This window comes from Lithobates pipiens, unplaced genomic scaffold (genome assembly GCF_037356315.1).
Source record: "Lithobates pipiens isolate NorthernLeopardFrog02 unplaced genomic scaffold, aLitPip1_a1.2 Scaffold_30, whole genome shotgun sequence".
NCBI lineage: Eukaryota > Metazoa > Chordata > Amphibia > Anura > Ranidae > Lithobates > Lithobates pipiens.
Genome location: NW_027507791.1, coordinates 20,347,677 through 20,365,010, shown reverse-complemented (window position 1 = coordinate 20,365,010; position 17,334 = coordinate 20,347,677). Strand labels below are relative to the sequence as shown.

The 17,334-nt window shown below is 45.2% G+C and overlaps 1 protein-coding gene across 5 annotated transcripts in view; it reads left to right on the top strand.

Annotated features, from left to right (window-relative positions):
- Positions 1-17,334, top strand: part of FOXN3 (forkhead box N3) — a 267,558-nt gene that overhangs the window by 97,087 nt on the left and 153,137 nt on the right. For all 5 annotated transcript variants that reach the window (XM_077463748.1, XM_077463745.1, XM_077463749.1 and 2 more), the window contains exon 2: positions 3,630-4,174. In XM_077463748.1, the coding sequence (XP_077319874.1) occupies positions 3,644-4,174 (531 nt within the window). In that variant the 5' untranslated portion in view covers positions 3,630-3,643. The remainder of the gene's footprint in view (positions 1-3,629; positions 4,175-17,334) is intronic.

The window sequence follows — 17,334 nt, the reverse complement described above, 5'->3', positions numbered from 1 at the left end:
AAAGTTGTCAGCTGACAACTGTTGGATCCTGGAGTCGGGAGTCACTGTTCCTTTAAGGGATTAACCCTTCACCTTCAGGACTGAGCCGGTGGCTTTTGGTGTGTCTGCAACCTAATAGAGTTTGAGGCGGTTGTCGGCTAATGGTCTGGGGGGCGCCTGCGAGTGATGTGGGGGCCCCCGATAAAATTCTCTGCGATGGAGAACGGATCGCTCAAAGAGAACTCGAGACTGACTCGATGAAAGAAGAAAAGTATTTTTAGCTGTGTCCCGTCTTGTCACCTTTCCTGCACTGTGTAGCCCTCCTGATTGCACCCATCTGATTGGTGCGCCCCATATGTCGCACAAACTGCGTACAATCAGATTGAAGAAAATCGGAGCAGAATGTCATTCATGAGATTGGCTATGTGTGGCCGTCCTTTTTTTTTTAAAAAAATTTTTTAATTTTTTTTTTCAATATGTGATCTGGAGACTGCCGGTTCGGTTCTGACTGTTGACGAGCAACCGCTGCATGCTGGACGTTTTCTTGCTTTCATTGGTTGGCATTTTTGAAAAAAAAAAAGCCATAAGAATAATCTTGGAGTTTTGCTTGCCGATTATTCTGTGTCCGTCCTTTTAAACTTTTCCAGCGCTGGTCACACACACTGCAATGTGATTTCATAGTCTTTAAGATGGCAGCGCATTACAATCTGATTGTACAATCGGGGGGGAAAAACTGTTGTGTCAACCAGACTGGAAATGACTGCAATGAACTGTTCCGTTTAGCGCCTTTGCGCTACATGGTGGGTAAACCTAAGACTGGCCATACATTATACAATTTTATTGCGCAATTTTCTTTTAGATTTACCAAAATCATATGAGATCAAACCTAAACGCCTTCAATTTGTGTGCAATCAGGGATGCCCTTGCACTACATAGTTGAAAGTAAACCTAAAGGAAATTGAATAAGAAAATTGTATAATGTATGGCCAGTTTAAAGTTCACCACACACATTACAATCTCCTTGGAGACACTGTACAAACTGATTGTACAGTCTTCTTTAGATCTACCCTCAGCTATGTAGTGCAAGGACTTTCCTGGTTGGATACAAATTGAACAGACTGTTTAGGTATGTCCTCTGCTAGATGAGATGCATTTAAATGGGATCACTCAAAGATTGTACAATCAGGTTGTATAAGGCATGGCAAGATTTAGGTCTACTGATTTAAATATTTAGTGAAAGTAACCGATTTGGATGGATTAGGGAATTCTTCATATGACATTGTTTTGATCAATTTAAAGTTTTATTGTACTAAGATTGTATGGTTACATTGAAACCTTATGTTGAACCTTGAGGCAATTGTACAAATAGATTGCAAGATGAGTAACCAGTTTCTCGTGTCTCAATAGTTAGTAGGAGGACTTCCCCTTTAGATCTGGCCAATTCATATAGAATTGTTATCGGTAAATTGAAACTGACCTATACTATTGTATTGTATGTGTATGCAGTGCCAGGGCAAGGTCATCTAGAGCCCAGGGCTAACATTAGACGTTCTATATGGTTTTGTTAAATCTAACGCTCATTGTATTATACTTGTTGCAATCCAATCATACAATCAACAAGATTTACCAAAGCTATGTAATATGGCGACCTACCTAATCTATTCAACCAAATTGTATCCAATTGGGCTCTTGTAATACATAGTTGTTGGTCTAAATGAGAGTGTACAATTGTAACATGTATGGTAGATTGTACAATCTCTTAAGCTCACCATATATGTTGCAATCACGTTGCAACATGAGGACCCAGCATGTGACTGCATTTCTGAGTTTTGGGTGGAGTTGGCTTGAAGATAAATAGGACACAAAATATATACCTATTGCCGATTTAGATTGTGAGCTCTGTGGGTCAGGAATACTGCAGAAGGCTGAACCATATTCCATAAGTAGCTTTAGAAGTTCTAAGCTCCTCCCCCCCCCCCTGTCCCTGGGCTGGGAGAAGTGAGTTCTTGTCAGATTATCTGCAGCGGAAATGAAAGTAAAAGGAGCCGAGAATCTGACAGAACGGCGCTCCGTCTCTCAGGGAGGTAACTGGCAGATAAACAAATTACACTGAAGAGAGCAGCGTGTTGCCATGGCAACAGAGCAATTAAATGACTTTACTGTCAGCCATGATATCATTTTCTGTTTAGAGGCTCCTGGGATTCCGACTTCCCTCGTTAGGCGCAGTGGAGTTTCTCAGAGGGCCTACAACTGCCGCCGGAGTTCTTTTTTAAGCCCCGCCTTGTCTCGCAGGTGTCCCTTTATTGACCCACTAGAACCCCCAATCCAGCAGGTTTCCCTGCCAAAGCCCCCATCCTGCAGGCCCCCCTTTACCACCCCACCAGTGCCCCCTATCTCACAGGCCTCCCTTTATCACCCCACTAAGGCCCCCTTTATTGCCCTGTCAGAGCCCCAATACCACAGGACCCCCTTTATCACACCGCCTGAGGCCCCTATCCCACAGGCCCCCCTCTATTGCCCCACCAGAGCCCCCATCCCGCAGGTCTCCCTTTAACACCCAGCTAAGGCCCCCACCATTTATCGCCCTGCCATAGCCCCCATCCCACAGGCCCTCCTTTATTGCCCTGCCAGAGCCCCCCACAGGCCCCTCTTTAGCACTCAGCTATGGTCCCCCTTTATCGCCCCGCCAGGGCCCCCATCGGGCATACATCTCCTCCTTATCACCCCGCCAAGGCCCCCCCTTTAGCACTCTGCCATGGCCACATTTTATCACCCCACCAGGGCCCCCATCCCACAGGCCCCCCTTTACAACACCGCCAGAGTCCCCATCTCGCAGGCCTCCCTCTATCACCCCATCATAGCCCCTATCCCACAGGCCCCGCACTCCGCCAGAGCCCCCTATCCCACAGGCCCCCCTTTACCACCCCACCAGAGCCCCATCCCGCAGGCCTCCCTCTCACTCTGCCATGGCCCCCCTTAGCTCCCCGCCAGATCCCCCATCCTGCATACCCCTCCTCTTTAGCACTCCGCCATGGCCCCACTTTATCACCCCACCACTCCTCCCCTTTATCACCCCGCTAAGGCCTCCTTTGTTGCCCCGCCAGAGCCCTCATCCCACAGGCTTTTTTTTTTTTCCCTGCCAAAACCCTCATCCTACAGGCTTTCATTTTATTCCTCCACTGGAGCCCCCCATCCTGCAGGCTTCCCTTTATCAGCACACTGGAGCCCCCCATCCTGCAGGCTTCCCTTTATCAGCACACTGGAGCCCCCCATCCTGCAGGCCTCCCTTTATCACCCCACCATCCAACAGGCTTCCCTTTATCACCCCCCTGCCTGAGCCTCCTTCCCAAATGTATCCCTTTTTTATTGCCCATACTGGGGCCCTTGTTCCGCAAGCATCTCTTTCCTGCCCCCACCGGAGCACTCCCCCCACCATCCTGCAGGTCCCCCTTTTATTGCCCTTTCACCTTTTTTGGAAACCTAAATAAACTTTACATTAAAAAAGAAAAACAAAAATAGAGCTCAATATGGCAGTTTCTTTGGCCGAAAAGGATAGGAGCATTTTAGTTCCCCTTTTAAGCAATACAAATGTGGTGAATTCTCCTTTCCGCAACTGACGCCATCGTTCTTTCTCTTCTCTCTCCCTCCAGGGCTCTTCGCCTAAATGGGTCCAGTAATGCCCCCCAGCAAGAAGCCGGAAGGCACGGGTATCAGCATCTCCAGCTACCGCAGCAGCGCGCTGTTGAACCCGCTGCATGACGACGACGACCTCGACTTTCCACCGCCCGCCGTTAAAATAAACAAGGAGAAGGGCGCCGTGGAGGACGAGGAGCTGACGAACCTGAACTGGCTGCACGAGAGCAAAAACCTGCTGAAAAGTTTTGGCGACTCGGTCCTACGGAGCGTCAGCCCTGTGCAGGACATCGATGACACCCCGCCATCGCCCGCCCAGTCGGACATGCCCTACGATGCCAAGCAAAATCCCAACTGCAAACCTCCCTATTCCTTCAGCTGCCTCATCTTCATGGCCATCGAGGACTCGCCCACCAAGAGGCTGCCCGTAAAGGATATTTACAATTGGATTCTGGAGCACTTTCCGTACTTTGCCAATGCGCCCACCGGCTGGAAAAATTCGGTACGGCACAATCTCTCCTTGAATAAGTGTTTCAAGAAGGTGGACAAGGACCGGAGCCAGGTGAGACCGCAACACCCATACGTGGGGGTGGAGCTTTTTATTTTTATTTATTTATTTTACCTAATAACTTTTTATCTGTGTGTGTGAAAAGATTAGAACTTCCTTCTGTGCTACTTGGAGAGATTTTCTTACTTCCTATTGTGCTGACCATAGGCACTGAAACCAAAAATCTAAGCTTGTATCCCCTCCTTAATCCCATACTTAAAATTTATATTTAACTTCACATTTTTAATTTTGGAGGGCATGTGACACCCCTGACGAGCTTTTATTTTTAGGTTTAGGCATAAGAGGCACTAGATTTTAGGGTCTGTTGTTGTGAATGACTGTCTCATTGTCAGGTCACCTTGAGGCGAGGTGACAGGTGCACACCCTAGGGATCAGGAGTGCACCGCAAGGTTGTGGACCCTACGGCTGACTGCTGCAGACGGGGGACAGATCCCACTGGGGTTAGAGTGTAAGATTCCCTGGGGCGCGGAGTCTAAGAGCCAGCAGGTGTTCACCAGCGCCTCTAGTGGTGAGGATGGACTTGGCTGCAACTGGCTCCAGGTCGCGACCCCCAGGGTCCCCCAGCTCACACCCACAGTAGGCAACAGGAGGATAGGGATGGTGAGGGACAAAGCCAAGGTCGGGGGCCACAAGCAGACAAGGATAGTCGGGTACACGCCAAAAGGTCAGGATCACAAGCAAACAGGGATAGTCAAGACACGCCAAAGTCGGTAACGAAAAACGGAAGCAGAGCACACGGCAGGAAACAGGAAGCTAAGGAATACACAATGGTTGATCAGCACTGATGGCCTGAAGTGCACAGGTTAATATAGGGCTCCCTGATCGGGCCAGGGGTGGAGCCATGCTTAGAAGAGAGGTTATAAAAACCACCAGGTGGAAGTGGCTGGCCTCTTAGTCTGAAGACATGAGGGGAGGTAAGCAAACACAGGAAGATCACTGCATAACCATGACACTCATAAATTAAGCCGAATCGTTTCGGTGAGGCTGTTGACATGTGCCAAAGCACCCTTAAACATGGGAACTTGAGGGAAATCCAACTGCATAAGAAGTGTAAAAGACTCCAAAAAAATAAGAGATCCAACATGTTTTGGGGGTTCAAATACAAATGAAAAAAATAATTAAATGTTTTTTTTTTTTTTTTTTTTTTTTTTTTTACATATATTGCCCACACCCTCTTGTGTGCTCCTATCCCCCATAATGGGGGTAATAGAAGCATAATGTTGGACAGGGACATCCCATTGGGGGAAGACACAAAGGTAAGCAGAGACAGCCAATAGGGGGAGACACAAAGGTTGAGAGGAACAGCCCACAAGGGATGGGAGCACACAGAGGTGGGTGAAGACAGCCCTTTTTCGGGGGAGACACAAAGGTGAATGGGGATATCCACTGAGGTGGACAGGGACAAGCCCATAGGAGACACAAGGTTGGGGGGGGGGGGGGGAGGGTGGTGATTGGGAAGAAGACAAAGGTAGGTGGCGACAGCTCGTTGGGGAGGAGCCCACAAGGTGGGTGGTGACAGGCTATGGGGAAAGAGGCACATAGATAGGCTGAGACAGCCCATTGGGGGGAGTGGAAGCCCAAAGGTTTTGCAGGGACATCCCATGGAGGGTGAGGGGGGGAGACACAAAGGTGGAGTGGATGGCCCATGAGGGGTGGGAGCATGTGAAGGTGGGTGAAGACATACCATTTGAGGAGGACACAAAGGTAGGTGAGACTATCCACAAAGGTGAACAGGGACAGCCCATAGGGAAAGACGCAAGGTTGGGGGGGAGAGGGTGGTGTTTGGGAGGAAGATAAAGGTAGTACTTGGGAGCCCATTGGAGAGGAGAACATAGGGTGAACAGGGACACCCAGTGGTGGGGACAAAGGTGGGTGGGAGCACACAAAGGTGGCTGGGTACTCCCATGGAGAAAAACACCCAAGGGTAGTCAGGGACAGCCCAAGAGGGGCTGGGAACACACTCCGCTCCAAGATGAGTGGAGATGGCCTGTTTGGGAGGACATAAAGTTTATAGGGATGTTTACAAAGGTGCATGGAGACAGTTTGTTTGGGAAGACATAGAGTTGCTCATAAAGGTGAGCAAAGCCCATTAGGGGAAACATAGGTAGGTGGGGGCACACAAAGGTGGCTGGGCACTCCCATGGAGAAAAAGACCCAAAGATAGGCAGGGACGGCCCAGGAGTTGGCTGGGAGCACACACAAATGGGTGATGACAGCCTGTTTGGGAAGACACAAAGTTGATTTAGGGATATTTACAAAGTTAGGCATGGACTCCCGTGGGGGAAGAGACCCAAGACAGCCCAGGAAGGCGGTGGGGAGCACACAATGGTGGGTGAGGTTTTTTATTTTTTTCCTTTTTTTTTTTTTGGCACGTTTATTGCAGTGACATGGCCACTTTAAGAATGAATGTCAACACACACAAATGGATCATTGCATTAACATCGCACGTGCTTTGCTGTGAATGACCCCCGACGGAGCCCCATGTGTGTCCTGCTAATCCCAGAATGAGGATATTGATATATTCTGATGATTGTACGAATTGTCGCATTGACCTTTCCGGGACGATACTCGACACTTCTTGTAATGAGACGTTCCAGGCCGCTCTCCTGATTGAGTGTCACTATATGACCCTCGCAGCCGATTCATTACAGAGTCGGGAATTCAGCCATCTCCTTTTTTTTTTTTTTTTTTTTTTTTTTTTTTTTTTTTTTAACACAAAGGTTGCTACTGAAATTTAGTTAGAAATTTCATATTTATGAATTGGAGACTTTTCAGTTCAGTCTGAGGACAGCAGGAGAATATTTGGTTACAGAAGCAGTTGTTGTAGGCAGTTGTTCAACCACTAAATGTTTCCCTCACTGATGGCTTGTGGTCTCTGTGCCTCTCTATGCAATGCAGGCAGATCATGGCTGCTGGGAGGAACCAGGCAGGTTGCTGTACATGGCTTTCTGGAAGCATTACGGCACCCTGACCAAAGTTTAGGCTTTGGCATTGTGCTGAAGGCCGGAGCTGTGACAACACTCCTTTTTTAGCACCATGATCTCCTGTCCCATGGTATAAATTATATCATTTTTTTTTTGGAAATACTGAAGCAGGCCATACATGGTCGAATTTCCAACAAATTTTCTTTTCAAAATCAGAAAGCTTGGTTTTTTTTTTTCGTTTTTTGTTTTTTGTGATCCGATGATGCCACCATTGATTTTCGAAATTCGGCCGACCAAGCCTTCAATTTCACCTCATGTTGCTACAGAAAAGAACTTTCGTGGCCGGGAATCTTCATTTCTCTCTCTGTAAATTTTCTTTTCTTTCAAATGCGCTTTTTTTTTTTTTTTTTTTTTTTTTTTTTTTTTTTTTTTGCTTATTACATTTTTTCGCACGATTCTCCCCTCAATGATTAGAAAATTGTTTAGTTTTTCAAAAATTTTTCAACATGTCCGATTCCTCAAATTTGATTGCCGCGCGAAAATCATTCGATGCTGCAGCCTACTAATGGTGTAAAATTCGTACGAAAATTCTTAGATACGATTTTCGAAAAGCAAGTTCTTTCGAAATTCAAACTGCGTATGGCCGGCATTATTTTATAAGATTTTTCCAGATTAGAGTACCAGACTTAGAAATAAGAGTGGCAGCAGAAATCAAGTATATATTATTTATTTATTTATTTATTTATTTTGGTCTGAGTATAGATCTATGTTTGGGGCATTGGATTCTGATAAAGGGGCAGAGGATTCTTATAAAGGGGTGGGAGAGCCTGCTAAAGGGGTAAGAATCTAAGGATCCCAATAAATGTAGGAGCGGGGATCCTAAAAAAGAGTAGCAGGGGATGGAAAACATAGGGGAGTGACGGCAGCAAAAAAAGTGGTCCATCGAGTCTCCTTTTTCCTGTTCCCTTGCCCTCGTCTTTCCCTCTTGTTCCCTTCGTCTTTCCCTCTTGTTCCCTTCGTCTTTCCCTCTTGTTCCCTTCGTCTTTCCCTCTTGTTCCCTTCGTCTTTCCCTCTTGTTCCCTTCGTCTTTCCCTCTTGTTCCCTTCGTCTTTCCCTCTTGTTCCCTTCGTCTTTCCCTCTTGTTCCCTTCGTCTTTCCCTCTTGTTCCCTTCGTCTTTCCCTCTTGTTCCCTTCGTCTTTCCCTCTTGTTCCCTTCGTCTTTCCCTCTTGTTCCCTTCGTCTTTCCCTCTTGTTCCCTTCGTCTTTCCCTCTTGTTCCCTTCGTCTTTCCCTCTTGTTCCCTTCGTCTTTCCCTCTTGTTCCCTTCGTCTTTCCCTCTTGTTCCCTTCGTCTTTCCCTCTTGTTCCCTTCGTCTTTTTTTCTTCTTTCGTCCTTTCTTTCTTCCTATAGATCTGTTTGTCCCAAGCATGTTTGAATCCACTTACTGTGGGCTGACTCCCTATCTCTGCTGGAAGTCTATTTCAAGCATGAACTATTCTTTCAGTTCATACTTTGTAAAGACTAGTTGTTGCTTGGAATATACTTCCAGCAGAGGTAGGGAGTCGGTAAACAGTAAGCGGATTCAATCTTGCTTGGGACAAACATAGATCAAACATAGAAAAACAAAAACCCACCACAATGTATGGGGGACAGGTAGACTTGCTGGACATCACTGCGTCACGCTCACTTTCCCCACCAGCTGCAGCGCCATCGGTCCCGGTCGGTGCCCACTGCCTGCCATACGCACCATCTGATCTCTCTTGTCGTTAGGCCCTTTTTCATTTCCATAATTACTATGCAATTAAAAGGCGGCACAGACGACGAAGGCGATTAACCCGGTAAGAGAGAAGCAGCGTCATTAAATCATATCGCATAAAGACCTCCGTGCAGTCGATTTAGGTCATGGAACGGTTAGACACCTGTTGATACATAGAGGTTAAAAAAAAAAAAAAAAAAAGGCGGAAGACCGCGAGAGAGGAAAACGCTTGGAAAATGTTGCAGAGTTCACCCCTTTTTGTCTCAATCCTTCGCCCCTCTTTTAGGATTCCATGCTCCATTATCAGATCCCTGCCCCCTTTTTAGGGTGTTTTTACACTGCTGTGTTGCAAAAAAACACATTTGTGATGCGTTTCTGGTGCATTTTCTGGGTGCCTATTACCCAGCATGGACCTGTGAGACTTGGACATGTGACTCAAAAGATGCACCAAAAAATGCAATGCAGGTGTGTTTTTCATGTGTTTTTTATTTATTTTTTTGCCACCTTTTCTATCCATTTCAATGGGGAACCTTTTTTTTTGTTTTATTTATTTATTTATTTTTGTTTATTTTTTTTTGTGTGGTGTTGAAAAACGCATTAGAGTGCAGCATGCAGTACTTTTCTAAACGCACCTGCAACACAGTGGTGGGAGAAGTTCCAAAGGATTGCGTTTTTCTTGCGTTTTCAGCATAGTAAAAACGCAGCATTGTGAAAGCGGCCTTATAGACCTCCCCAGGTGACCCATCTGCATTTCTTGTCCATTTACTAGATTCCCCGCCCATTTATACAAACTTTTTGGTTAGATTCTCTCTCATTATCAGGATTCCTCGCTACTTTTTTAGGAAATCCCTCCTTACTTTTTTGGATTCCCCCCCCCCATTTTTCAGGGTCCTGACCGCTCTATCAGAATCCCCTTCTTCAGATTCCCCCTCGTCTGAATCCCTGTCCTTTTTTTATTAGGACCCCCTGTACCCTTTTTTTATTTTTTTTTTTGTATCCCCCATCCCTTTAATCAAGATCCTTTTCTACTTTTTTAAGCCCCCCTCTTCCATTTATCAAGATCCTAACATGATTGAAACCTTTAAATACATGTAGGGGGGTGAATAATATGCAGCGATTTATGAAAAAGGTTCCTGCACTACTTTTTTACCATTATTTATTAATTAATCTTTTATTTTCATCTTTTGGCTTTGAAATTGCACCGAAGTAGCGCAATTTCAAAGCTTATGGGTTTATTTTTTTATTTATTTATTTTTATTTTTTTTAATTTTTTTTTTTTTGTTGCTGCCCCTTTATCGGGATCCTCCTGATACCTTTTTAGGATCCTTACCCCTTTATTAGGATCTCCCACCTCTTTTTCAGAATCCCTGCTACTTTATCGTCTTTTTTTCCTCTCTTTTATCAGATTCCAGTGCCTCTTTATTAGGGTTCCTAGCTACTTTTTAAGGTTCACCCCCTTTTTTTTTTATTTTTTTAATAGGATCTCTTGCTATATTTTTTTTTTTTTTTTTTTTAGGAACCCCCTGTATTGTTTAGTGTTGTCTATCAGTTTTTTGTCCCATGCTTTGTGTACCCTGCAGATGTGTATGAGCCAAATTACTAGAATAGGTCATAATATATTGGGCTCCATTCACACTTCGCAATTTGTAATAGCAGGCAGAATTTTGAAACGCTGCGATTCTGCCCACAATTCCAAATGGCATGGTAATCGCAGCACAACTTGCGCAATTGAGTTGCGATTAGCACTGTAACTGGGGGGGGGCCTTCATTTCAAAAATAAATTTTCTAGATTTCTAAAATCTGATGCTTTCATTGAATTAACCCCTGCAATCCTGCCCTTCAAGTCTAGTTTGGGAACTTCCTGTTATGGGGTAACGGCGGTCTTCTGTCCTATCTCAGTTGTTCTACTGCATTTTCAGAGGAGCTGCTACTGGTGACCACCGGCGTGAAGGAAGGTCTGTCTCCCTGTGGCCAAACATCTGAACAATACCATCAATTGATAGTATGTAGCAAACTCAGCCTGGACTCCCAACCAAGGCCACGTCACCAACGCGTTTCGCTCCACCCCTTGGAGCTTAATCATGTGGGATTGCGACCATGCCGACATGCTGTAGATTTCACAGATGTGGACCTCTGTTGTCACCATCAGAAAGCCAGTCCAGAGCAACGATGTGCTGCTGATGCTGGAGTGAGCTCGTATAGAAAAGAAGTGGCTTAAAGACGTTGGAGAGGATCAGCAGCTGTGAGATGGAACAAAGGATGAAGGGTGAAAAAAGTGTGTGTGTGTGTGTGTGTGTGTGTGTGTGTGTGTATGTATGTGTGTGTATATATATATATATATATATATATATATATATATATATATATATATATATATATATATATATATATATATATAATTACTTTTTTTTCCATTTAGGGTTCAGGTCTTTCACATAGAAGGCATGAAAATCTCCTAATCTATACTTGCCTGTCTATCTAGAGAGGAGGAGCTACACAGAAATATTAGATATGGTTTTATTACACATTTTTTGTCGATGTGCGCAGACCGCAGTCCCGGGTCTGACCTATCACTGGGTGTCCCCTCCCCCTTCCTTCCTCCCAATGTCCCTTTTTGCCCGTGAGTTTCCGTATTCTCTGCCATCTGGTCCTCGGCTGCGGTGAGGAATTTGTCTTGTATATGTGTTTCCATGGCGATCCTCGCTCAGTTGATTGGGAGAGTAACCAGTTGCCACGGAGACAGAGTTCTGGATGTGGCAGTTTAAGTGCGCTGGGAGAGAGGCGAGCTCGGGACTCGTGCGGCGATGTGGCGGAGATTGACGCTGATAAGCGGGGCTCTGACACATTGTTACTTTTTATTATTTCCTGTTTTTATTTTTTTTATTTCATAAAATATAAGTGACGATACATATTTGCTATAATAGTGATCTTATAATATGTATGAGGCCTTACAAAAGTATTCATACCCCTTGAAATTTTCCACATTTTGTCATGTTACAACCAAAAACATAAATGTATTTTATTGGAATTTTGTGTGATAGACCAACACAAAATGTCTCATAATTGTGAAGTGGAAGGAAGATGAGAACTGCTTTTCAAAATTTGTTAAAATAAATGTGAAAAGTGTGGGGTGCATTTGTGTGGCGCCCCCCCGGAGTCAATACTTTGTAGAACCCCCTTTCTCTGCAATTACAGCTGCAAGTCTTTTTGGGGATGTCTCTACCAGCTTTGCACATCTACAGAGGGACATTTTTGCCCATTCTTCTTTGCAAAATATCTCAAGCTCTGTCAGATTGGATGGAGAGTGTCTGTGAACAGCAATTTTCAAGTCTTGCCACAGATTCTCAATTGGATTTAGGTCTGGACTGTGACTGGACAATCCTAACACATGAATATGCTTTGATCTAATCCATTCCATTGTAGCTCTGGCTGTATGTTTAGGGTCGTTGTCCTGCTGGAAGGTGAACCTCCGCCCCAGTCTCAAGTCTTTTGCTGACTCTAAGGCTGGATTCACACCTATGCAATTTTAGTGCTTTTTGAAAATTTGCACTACAGTCCGTTTACCATGTTTTTGTATGGAACACGTTCTGTAATGCAAATATGCAAAAAGCACAAAAAATGCATAGGTGCGAATCCAGCCTAACAGGTTTTCTTATAAGATCACCCTGTATTTGGCTCCATCCATCTTCCCATCAACTCTGACCAGCTTCCCTGTCCCTGCTGAAGAAAAGCATCCCCACAACATGATGCTGCCACCACCATGTTTCACGGTGGAGATGGGGTGTTCAGGGTGATGTGCAGTGTTAGTTTTCCGCCACACATATCGTTTTGCCTTTTAGGCCAAAAGTTCCATTTTGGTCTTGTCTGACCAGAGCACCTTCTTCCACATGTTTGCTGTGTCCTCCACATGGCTTCTTGCAAACTGCAAAATGGGACTTATGACTTTCTTTCAACGATATATATATATATATATATATTTTTTTTTTCTTGCCACTCTTCCATAAAGACCAGATTTGTGTAGTGCACAACTAATGCCATGTACACACGAGGGGGAACTCCTTGCCACATTTTAAATAAAAAACCAGCATGGGTCCCCCCTCCAGGAGCATACCAGGCCCTTAGGTCTAGTATGGATTTGAAGGGGTACCCCCCCGCCTACGCCAAAAGAACAACGTGGGTGTCCCCCCAAAATCCATACAGACGCTTTATGCGAGCATGCAGCCCGGCCAGTCAGGAAAGGGGGTGGGGGGACGAGCGGGAGCCCCCCCCCCCCCCCCCGAACTATACCAGGCTGCATGCCCTCAACATGGGAGTGTGGGTGCTTTGGGGTAGGGGGCACCCTGCGGCTTTGCCACCCCAAAGCACCTTGTCCCCATGTTTGATGAGGACAAGGGCCTCTTCCCGACAACCCTGGCCATTGGTTGTCAGGGTCTGCTGGGGGCTTATCGGAATCCGGGAGCCCTCTTTAATAAGTGTCAACATGGAAAGAAGGACGGAGGAGACCGGGCTCCTCTGCTAGTAAAAGAGCTGGAAGAAGATAGCGGAGGAGCCAGCAGAAGAACCAGAGTGTGGGAGACGACGCCGGAGAGTGGGAGAAGAGGTTGAACAGAGCGGAGAAGTTGGAATAAGACCTCAGAAGCTGATTAATAAATTACTTTAAAAAACTGTGTCTGTTTTTTTTTTTTTTTTTTTTTTTTATTGACATTTTCCCCAGGTGAATGGGTAGGGCTAAGTTGTACCCCATACTCATTCACATAGGTTTGGGGGGGGCCGTGATCTGGGGGCCCCCTTATTAATGGGGGCTCCCGGATTCCGATAAGCCCCTCTGCCCACAGACCCTGACAACCAATGGCCAGGGTTGTCGGGAAGAGGCCCTTGTACTCATTAACATGGGGGACAAGGTGCTTTAGGGTCGGGGGGGCTGCAGGGCGCCCCCCTTCCCCAAAGCACCAACCCCCCATGTCAAGGGCATGTGGCCTGTGGCCTGGTTTGGTTCAGGAGGGGGGCGCTCACTCGTCCCCACCCCCTTCCCTGACTGGCCGGGCTGCGTGCTTGGATAAGGGTCTGGTATGGATTTTGGGGGGACCCCCATGCCGTTTTTTCGGTGTAGGGGGATTCCCCTTTAAAATCCATACCAGACCTAAGGGGCTGGTATGCTCCTGGAGGGGAACCCATGCTGGTTTTTTTTAATTTAAAATTTGCCGTGGAGTTCCCCTTTGAGAGCTGATTATTCTATGAGAGAGGCGACATTGTCGCTTCAATATAGACGGAGATCCGACTTGGAGGCGACTTCCATTGAAATCAATGGGTACAAGTCACCTAGAAGTCAGGTTGAAGTAGTACAGGAACCTTTTCTGAAGTCGGAGCGACTTCTGTAGTGTACATTAAAGCGGGAGTTCTGCTTTTTTTTTGTTTACAAATACTGCAGATGCTGACTTAAAATATGGACACTTACCCATCCAGCACACCCACAATGTCGGCACCCGAAGCCGATCTGTCGATCGGCTCTCGGTTGCTGCCACCACCATCTTGGTTATGGGAAACAGGAAGTGAAGCCTTGCGGCTTCACTTCCCGGTCCCCCCCCCTGAAAGGTGCCAATTGTTCCGATGAGCGGAAGTTTCACTTTAGGGTGGAACGCCGCTTTAAGACGGCTCCATTAACTAACATTGATTTTCTCAACAGCGCGACTTGTGGCGACCTGAAGTCGGATCCCGAGTTGCTCCTGTGTGAATGGTCTCTGAAGGCAATTGGTTCCACTAGATTTTAGTTGGGGTATCAGAGTAAAGGGGGCTGAATACAAATACATGCTTCACTTTTCACATATTTGTTTGTAAAAAAAATTTTTAAAAATCCTTTTCCTTCTACTTTGTATGTGCTGCTTTGTGTGTGTGTGTGTGTGTGTGTGTGTGTGTGTGTGTGTTATATAATATTGCATTTGGTGGTGTACAGTGTAATGCGGTGTTAAAAAATAAATAAAAAAAATATACTCATCATGTCCGGAAGGCCTCCAAGAAGAGGCAGACCCTCACATGCCACTAAAAGAGGGCAAGCAGCCTCTGAAATGAATAATATTTAACAGCAGGGACCATTCCTGTGCCCAACAAGAGTATATAGTGCAGTCCGTATAGTGTATATATAGTGCACTCAGTGTATCATATAGAATACAGTGCAGGGTATATATAGTGCAGTGTTCAATATATATTATAGTGTATTGAAGTGGTTAAGGGGAGTCCTATAACAGAATTAAGAAAAAAATGGCACAGGTCGCCCCCCCCCCGTCCATACCAGGCCCATTGGGTCTTTTGGGGCATTATTTTAAGGCCACCCATGCAATATAAAAGATGTACATTCCCTAGGCTATATTTATATGGGCATAGTATGCCTGGCCTGAGTAATTTCCAATACAAAGTGACACTGAATTATCTCTTATATAACACACATATATCTTTCCAGTGGAAAAAAAAAAAAAAAAAAAAAAAAAAAAAAATATATATATATATATATATATATATAATATATATATATATGTAGTGTGTGTGTTTATATAAGATAATTCAGCGTCACTTTGTATTGGAAGTTACTCAGGCCAGGCGTAACCCCCCCCCCCCCCCCAGTCCATTCCATATACATATAGCCTAGAGAATGTACATAGTTTTTATATTGCAATACATCTGTTGTAGCCATATTTCGATCTTGATGAAAAGGGCCTATACGAAGTGAAGAAGATGGATTATCTCTTGATATACACAGACATCTTCAGTAATAGGCTGTCCAACTGTCCAGCAATTGTATAAATCAAAATGCTCCTCCTAACTGCTGTTACCTGTGGTTCTTCTGCTGCTTGCAACTGTATATGCCACTCGCTTCTGGTTGGGATTTCCTGTGATGTGATAAGTAGGCACTGGCAGCGTATTACTCAGCGTCTTGGCCACTGAGTGGGTGGCGCCAGCGCTGGGTCTACAGAAGGCATACAGGGGCAGGCAGCCAATCCACTGAAGAGGAGTAGCGGAATGGCCGAGCGATCTCGTCCGATGATCGACCCCGGGGGTGAGGGAGGGACATCAGATGCATCAGGGCAGAGGGGAGCCAGCTGACTCAGAAAAAGTCAGCGGCGGACACTGCAGCTGGCACACTGCAACACCTTCATGACGATTCCGGGGAGGTGGGGAGTGTGGGCGATTGCCCCCCTACCTGCAGACACCCATGCCCCCACGCCATTTTAAAAAAAGGAAAAAAAATGGACGCGGAGTTCACCTTAACCGCTTGAGGACCAGTCGCCACAGTTTTACTGCGGCAGGTTGGCTCCGCTGTGCCAAATCATGTTATTGTATGTGATCTCACGAGGCTTGGATGGCAGGTGCGTACCTGCTGCGAGCTCCAAGAGTCCGACCGCGAGTTTGGGGGATACCCTCGATCGTCTCACAGAGAGGAAGAACAGGGAGATGCTAATGTAAACAAGCATTTCCCCGTTCTGCCTAGTGACACTGATCACAGCTCCCTGTAATCGGAAGCTGTGATCAGTGACGTGTCACACACCACCACAGCCCCCCCCCCGTTAGAATTACTCCCTAGGACACACTTAACCCCTGCAGTGCTCTCGCCTCGTTAACCCTTCACTGCCAGTCACATTTACGCAGTAATCTATGCATTTTGAATCTGACTGAACGCTGTATAAATGTGAATGGTCCCAAAATGGCGCCAAAAGTGTCCACTGTGTCCGCCATAATGTTGCAGTAATGATAAAAATCGCTGATCACCACCATTACTAGTAAAAAAAATATATATTAATAAAAACGCCATTAAACTATGCCCTATTTTGTAGACGCTATAACTTTTGCTATAACTTTTGCACAAAACAAAGCAATACATGCTTATTGTAATTATTTTATTATTTTTTTTTTTTTTTAAATTGTCGCTCTCCCAACCAAAAATATGTAGAAGAATACGTATCGGCCTAAACTGTGGAAAAAAAAGTGTGTGTGTTTTATTTTTTTTTATTTATTTTTTTATATATATATTTGGGGGATATTTATTATAGCAAAAAGTAAAAAATATTTTTTTTTATTGTCGCTCTTTTTTTTTTGTTGTTTATAGCGCAAAAAATAAAAATGGCAGAGGTGATCAAATATCACCAAAGAAAGCTCTATTTGTGGGGGAAAAGATGTCCATTTTTGTTCGGGAGCCGTGCAGCATGACCGCACAACTGTCAGTTAAAGCGACACAGTGCCGAATCGCAAAAAAAAAAAACGTGCTTCTGGTCTTTGGCCAACCAAATGCTCCGGGGCTAGAGTGGTTAATGTCCATATCAGACCCGAAGGGCCTGGTATGGATTGGGGGGGGGGGGGGGGCACTCTGTTTTTTTTATTTATTTTTTTAATGATTTAAAATTTTTTATTTATTTATTTTTTGTATATTGCCAGGAATTTTAAATGACATTTTTCCTTTAGAAATTTTATTTTGCTGCAGTACTTTTC